At 52.5% G+C, this 6,977-nt stretch overlaps 1 protein-coding gene across 1 annotated transcript; it reads right to left on the reverse strand.

Moving 5' to 3' along the window:
• Window positions 1-481: 481 nt before the first annotated feature.
• On the reverse strand, window positions 482-4,794 carry LOC121672980 (mediator of RNA polymerase II transcription subunit 9-like). The gene is made up of 2 exons (XM_042045964.1): window positions 4,646-4,794; window positions 482-1,258 (listed from the first exon to the last, which is right to left on the reverse strand). The coding sequence occupies exons 1-2, from the start codon at window positions 4,780-4,782 to the stop codon at window positions 1,042-1,044; spliced, it is 354 nt and encodes a 117-aa protein (XP_041901898.1). The 5' UTR covers window positions 4,783-4,794; the 3' UTR covers window positions 482-1,041.
• Between the last annotated feature and the right edge of the window lie 2,183 nt (window positions 4,795-6,977).

The following is a 6,977-nucleotide window of genomic DNA, read 5'->3' on the forward strand; positions in this document are numbered from 1 at the left end:
GAGACACAGGAATTTATTGAGCTGGGACAGGCAATGGCTGGTGGAAAGGCAATTTCAGCAATAAAAAATGTGTACATTGTGCTTTGTTTATCTCAGTGTTCTGCTTTACTCAGAGTTTACACACTGGCACCTTCCCAAAGAAAGTACTAGTACAGTGTCCCAGTGGGGACAGAGTAAATCTCTGAGCTACAGGTGAGTTGCAACCATCCCAACTCCCACTGAGCAGAATTAACCTGTTCAAGCTGCTCAAATGTTTGTGGTTGTGGGAAGCCCCAGGATGTGGAACTCACCTGTCCTGTTGAGCCTGACTTTAGCATGGGAAAACTAAAAGCTTTTCTCACTTATGCCCTTTGTTTTGATTCTTGCCCTTCCTCTGTTTTAAGAGGGAAAGACATTGGAGCTGGGCCCAGGATCCCACATGCTGCCAACATCCTGCCCCTGCTCTGCCCACAACCACTCAGCGAACACACAAGAGGGGCAGTTCAGAATTTATAAATCTTTATTTGACTCATCTCAGACACAACCACCAATTGTTTATAAAGAAAAATACAGAAGTAATTGAAAGCAATCATTCCTCTTCCAACACACAGGGAATGGAAAGTGTACCAGAGACTCTTTCCAGGACCAGCGCCAAACAGTTCATGCTTCCCTCTTATGTTCCCTTCTGATGTGTGGCCATTTTTAAGTACAAAAAAAAAAATTGCAGAAATGCCCCCTTTTTCACCAGCAGGTACTTTGACCCTAAGTGAGGAGAAAGCAAAATGTCTCCTACTCGTTTGAACATAAAAAAGAAGAACCCCACCCCATGAGAAAACAGGAGATGGGATATATAAGTGCAGAGTCCTGCAGCAGATCAAGGGAATGTGCCACTGCCATTGTCCCAGGAGAGCACACGGTCCTGGCTCAGTGTCACACACCCACGGTCCACGCAGGCACAACGCCACAGCACCGTAACCAAAACCTAAGAAAAGTCAACTTCTGCCACCCTGTTCAGCCTGAAGAGGAGGTATCTCAGACCCGGAGAGTGGAGCTGTGCCTTTCCTACTCCTTGGGGATTTCAAACATGCAAAGGCTCTTGTACTTCTGCAGCAGCTCGTTTTTGGTCCGGACCTGCTCCCGCAGGTTCTGCAGCTGCTGCTGCTGCTGCTCTGGGCTCACCCCGATGCCAGGCATGGAGCTGATCAGCTTCCTCATCTCCTGGAACTTGTTCTTGAGCTCATTCAGTACCTGGTGAACATCCTGGCTGTCCTTGTCCATGCTGCAGAGGAGAGAAAATCAAGACACTGTGAATTCTCCTACTGAAAATGCTGCAATTTCCAATACAGCCAGGGTTTAAACTGGAATTCACTAGGAAAATTGCTCTTGGTATCTAGCTGCACACACCTGATTCACCTATCCCAATAAAAGGACACAGATGGATATACAGACTGGGTAGCTTATGGGCAAACTGGTTTCCTGCAAATTTCCAGCACACAAGCCTGTCATCTCAGGATGCATTAAACAGGTTAGGAGCTGCTCTGCAGCTTTCAAACATCACCCTGGAGCAGGCTAAATTCTTCCTCTGAACTCCTGTACCTCTCTTTGGGGAAGGTAAGATTGCATGTGTGTCGTGTGTAGTCACCTGGAAAAAAAGATCTCAGTCTCACCCGTGACCTGTTGCTGTTCCACACTGTAATACAAAAAAATCAATGCAGTCAAACAGCTTGACAGCAAAAAACAGAAACTGTTCCCCAAAGTGTCAGAGAGTGTCCAAAGGCAGAGAAAATGGTACTTTGGAACTTTAAAACGAGTCCTTGGAGATTTATACTTAATAAAAGAGAAGCGGTGGGGGGTTTTTCGGTTGGTCTGGGTTTTTTTTTTTAAGAGCAGCAGAATTGGCTCTGCAGCCAGCTCTGTGCTTTTCAAGGCTCAGTGTTGTCTGAGGCAGCGTCTGCCCTTGAACCCTCATTAGTATCTGACTCAGCTTTGTTAGCACCAGCAAGAACTTTTACTGATTCCAGGCAAAAGCAAGTCCCCGCTTCCAGGCCGCCTGTTAATAGGGAGAGTGGGATTCTAATGGTCTTTGAAAAACTGGGAGCCTGTTCAATAGCCAGACCTAAAAATAAATCTGCTTGGCATGACCAGGGCAGAGAGGTGCTCGATTATAACTTTGGGGAATCGTGACATGGCTGAGAGCAAAACTTTTAAGCAGATGGCTGCCGCTTGTTTCAAAAGCCTGTTGGAACAAAATATTCATTACTCCCTTCTAAATAAAACTGCAGCTGGTACCATAATGTCTCCCCATTATGCAGGCACTCAGGGCCAGGTCGGCAGTGGAAAAATACAGGCACACACACACAACCAGCCCCACGACACATCTGGGGAAGGATGGGGTGACACTGCCTTTAATCCACCACAGCTGCAGGCTGGCTTTGACAGGGATGTCCTCCCCACATCTCATTCCCTTCTCCATGCAAAGAGAACTGACAGGTGCCTGTTGCCTGGTTGATCCAAAGGCATAAATATTTTAGGCTTGGTGGGGTTTTTTTCCTGATGGGTGGTTTTCCTGCTGGATCAATCAATGAAGCAATTCCCTGTTTGGTGGCATGGAGAGGTGGGAGTGATGAGGTGTGGGAAGAGCCTGCGGCTGCCTGCACTAACACAGGATTCAACACAACATCCAACCACAGACTGGGCACAAAACCTGCCTTAAGGCACAGTGCTCTTCACCACACCAGCACAAACCACCATCGGTGGAGCCATGCAGTGAGACCTCAACAGTGATGCCATTAACTGTACAAGGCTGAAAATATCAGCAGACCCTGTTTAGGAAAACTTTCTCCAGACCGAAACAACAGGAAACAGCACCCGTCCTTGAATGTCAGCAAATTTACGCGATACATCCTCGCTCTGGAGCACAGAGTCACCTTGGAGATGTGTCTTCATGGCTGAGTCAGTGTCAGAGCGGCAGGGCTGGGCTCTGCCACTTGAGGCAGTGTTAGAGGACAGCCCGTTTGCCATCTGTCAGGGACAGGAGGCACAACATCCCACCGCTGGCCGCTGTGGTGCCACCCTTCTGCCACATCGTTCAGCACCTATGTTGGCTCGAGCTGCCAGGGAAATGCCACACATGAAGCCAAGGGAGGTAGCTCGGCAGCAGGAGTGGGTGGCTTGGTGGGACGGGGCTCAAGATATCCCTGGGACTGTCATTTGTGAATCACTATGACCTGATCAGTGACACACCAGAATCTGCGAGGTCTCAGCCCATGGCTACTGCCCACTTTGCTGATTTACACACACGCACCTGCCAGGGGATTTAGCCTCACTCTGTGGTCTGCACACATCAGCAGAATCAAGGTCAGGGGGCAACTTGATGGCCCTCACCTAGCACAATGGGGAAACTGAATGAAATCACAGGGTTTGTGTTCTCATGCCCATTCTGGACTGGTGTGTCAAGGGTGTTCATTCCCATGGACTGGGCTGCAGAGCCATTAAAGATGAACCTCCCTCACCTTTCAGACATGCTTGGTCCAAGTGAAACATCAGCAGGACACAAAGCGGCTCCTAAATGAGTGCCCAGGGAAAAGGGTAGGATGAAGGCAATTCATGCTTCCCATGCTCACTGCCTCACCCTGCAGAGTGCCCAGGTGAGTCTGCCTGGATGAATTTCCATGGCAGAGCCATTCCCTTTCTGGGAACTCAGATGAGCATCTCTGGAGGGGTTATCCTGGGCCAGAAACACATCAGTTCTCAGGATACTTGTACAGCACCTTTCACCGGTACAGGGCTTATCTCGAGTTGGGAAGAAAACAGTGTACGTCCCACTGGGGAAGCTGTCCTCCTTTTTAAAACTGCCCAGAAATGGGCTGCATTCCTGACGCACAGCCTGTACTTTCTGAGGCTGTTATCAGTCAAAGAGTACAATTCTCTGGAGCAATAACCCAGCGGACAAACAGTGCTCCTGCTCCAGACACACACTGTACAGGGCAGTGTACCTGGGCCATGGGAGCACCGGCACTGCTCAGGTGACCCCAACACCACCCAGGTACTGGCACAACTCAGAGCACAGATGCACTTGGGGCTGTGCCAGCTCTCTCCAACACTCTTCCCAGGAACTCCAATTGAGATAAAAAGGGCAAAGGAGATTCTGGGAGGTTGGAGAGCATTGCCAGAAGGGTGACCCCATTGCCCTGCTTCCTGTTCAGGACATCCTGGGGAAGTGGGAGCTGGGAGAGCATCACTCGAGGGAGGATCCAATAGCCCAGCTCCCTGTTCAAGGCATGATGAAGATGCTGAGAATGTTAAGGATGTGAAAACAAGTTAAAGAGGGAAACCCATAACTCTGCTCCCTGTCCAGGGCATCCTACGGATGCTGCGGCTGGCAGAACATCACTGGGGGGGGAACCCCATTGTCCTGCTCCCCATTCAGAGCATCCTGGGGATGCTGGCAGCCGGGTGAGCATCACTAGAGAGGGCATCCCATTGCCTCACTCCCTATGCAGGGCATCCCCGAGGATGCTGTGACTTGGAGAACATCACTGGCGAGGGGACCCCTTAGCCCTGCTCCTCCCGAGGGCTCTGGTGTGAGGCAGCACCGTCCGAGTGGGGCGGCTGCGGCAGGGCCGCGGTGCCCGTCGGGGCGGGGGGTGGCGGTGCCCGCCGTTACCATTTGATGATGTCGTGGACGAGCGGCAGGAAGGAGAACTCCTCCTGCGCGGGCGGCAGCGGCGGCGACTTCTGCTCGGCGGGCGGCTCTGGCGGCGGCGGCTCCTCGGCGGCGCGGCCCGCGGGCCCGGACGCCATGGCGGGCCCGGCAGTGACGGAGCGGGGCGGGCCCGGCCTGGCTCCGCCTCACGGCCGCCCGAGCCCGCAGCAGCGGCGCTCACCGAGCCGGGAGCCGGCTGGGCGGCGGTCGGGGCTGGGGAGTGGGGCAGTGCCCTGCACCCGCACTGTGATCCCGCTGACACCCCCAGTGATCCCGCTGAAACTTCCAGTGATCCCCCCAAATGCCCTCCGCAGTGATCCCGCCCGTGGCCGCAGTGATCCCCCTGCACCCCGCCAGTGATCCTCCCTGACACCCCCGGTGTTCCCTCCCCATGCCCCCCTACTGATTCCCTCTACACCGCCTCAGTGATCCCCCTGCACCCCTCAGTGATCTGCCTGCGATCCCCAGGGATCCTCCCCTTACACCCCCCAGTGATCCCCCCTGTGATTCCACCTCCCATCCGAGCCCCACACAGGAGGTGGGGGTTGGAGGAAGGAGAGATCGTGGGGTCCCGCACCCCAAGGACAGGGTGAGGAGAAGGGGTGCCAGGAAGCATCCAGGGACCATACGAACCACCCAGAAGTCCCAGTAACCATCCAGGGATCACAGGAGCCATCCAGGGATCCCAGGAACCACCCAGGGGTCCCAGGAGCCATCTGTGGGCTGGCCGTGGCTCCCAGCCCCTCAGCACACTTGAATTGGTGTCCCAACTCTCTATACATCCTTCTCTTTCAAGCCAAATCTGAGGGGGAAATTGCATTATTCTGTGTAAAAAACCACAGCAGGGTTTCGCTGTCTCATATCCCAGCTTCCCACTATGTTGTTTTGTTATTTGGTGTCTTCAGTTTGACTTTAATGCAAATAGGGACGATATGGGCTGGATGATGCGGATGTGGTCCTTGAAATGCCATAGGGACGGATGTTTACGTGGGACCAGACTTTCTGCTCAAGGGAGGAAGCATGGCCAGCATCAGTTGGAGGGAAAGCAAGCTGGAGTGTTGGATGGGAGTCTGGGCTGGAGACTGGAGGAATTCGTAGGAAGAACAGAAGTGTGATGTCAGGGCTGGGACTGCTGTGGAGCTGGGAGAGGGAGAAGAAGGGGGGAAAAGGCTGAGAGAGCAGGGGATGTTCACCTGGAGAGGAGAAGGTGACAGGGAGATCTTAGAGCCCCTTCCACTGCCTAAAGGGGCTCCAAGAGAGCCGGAGATGGACTTTGGACAAGGGCCTGGAGTGACAGGACAAGGGGGAATGGCTTCCCACTGACAGAGGGCAGGGTTAGATGGGATATTGAGAAAGAATTCTTCCCTCTGAGGGTGAGGCCCTGGCACAGGTTGCCCAGAGAAGCTGTGGCTGCCCCATCCCTGGAAGTGTCCAAGGCCAAGTTAGACAAGGTTTGAAGCAACCTAGTCTAGCAGACGGTGTCCCTGCTCATGGCAGGGGGGTTGGAAGCAGGTGATCTTTACAGTCCTTTCCAACCCAAACCATTCTATGATTCTGTGAAGAAATGGAGCTCTGGTGTGACTTACCTGCAGGGGGAAGAGGTGACTCAGGATGGTGACTGGTCAAGACTGGGAGAGGGACGGTGATGCCCCTCAGCACCAAGCAGCTTCAGTTTGCTTCAGTGAAGTGCTGCCCCTGTGCTCAAACCACTGTACCCACACAAAGCATCGCAGCATGGATAATACCAGCCACAGTTGAGAGCTTTTATTCCTGATTTGGCTTAGACAAAATGTGTAATTTAATTTTTCATTTGAAATAGGCCTCCCTGCTCAACAGTTATAGGCTGAGGAGGACTGGGAAGGCAATTTCCTTTTTTAAACCAATTTCTTTCTGAAAACAAACAGAGGCTATTTATACATCTAATGAGAACGCTGGTAACCATTTAAATGGGGGGTATTGGCTGTTTGCTCTAAATGTAGCAGATGCAATCGCTCACTTTGTTCCTACTGTCAGGAATAGATTCAGGAACTGATGCTGGAATGTACAAAGGAGCCTGGGGGAGCCCAGGTTCCGCTGAACAGATCCCTGTGGGAAGGCTGGTGGTATTTATGGCCCTTGACTGAGTCAAGCAGGAGGCACAGGATGCTGTGTCCTTCAGATGGGGCTGAGCCAAGAGGTTAATTTCTGCCTCTTTTTAAGGGCTGTTTCTAAAGCAAGAGTTGATTCAGGCTCCATGGGGCTCATTTCCCTCAGTATTGTGCTGGTTTTATTCTCCCCTTGGCTTTCTGGAGGA

The sequence above is a fragment of the Corvus kubaryi genome, unplaced genomic scaffold (genome assembly GCF_017639235.1).
Source record: "Corvus kubaryi isolate FWS band 111438036 unplaced genomic scaffold, C.kubaryi_AGA036_p1.0 65067, whole genome shotgun sequence".
Taxonomy (NCBI): domain Eukaryota; kingdom Metazoa; phylum Chordata; class Aves; order Passeriformes; family Corvidae; genus Corvus; species Corvus kubaryi.

What these genes read in the sequence shown, in the direction of transcription:
- LOC121672980 (XM_042045964.1), bottom strand. Translation starts at nt 4,782, where the DNA reads ATGGCGTCCGGGCCCGCGGGCCGCGCCGCCGAGGAGCCGCCGCCGCCA. An exon ending in GTCCACGACATCATCAAATG is followed by an intron (nt 1,259 to 4,645) that starts GTAACGGCGGGC and finishes TCTCCTCTGCAG; the next exon opens with CATGGACAAGGACAGCCAGG.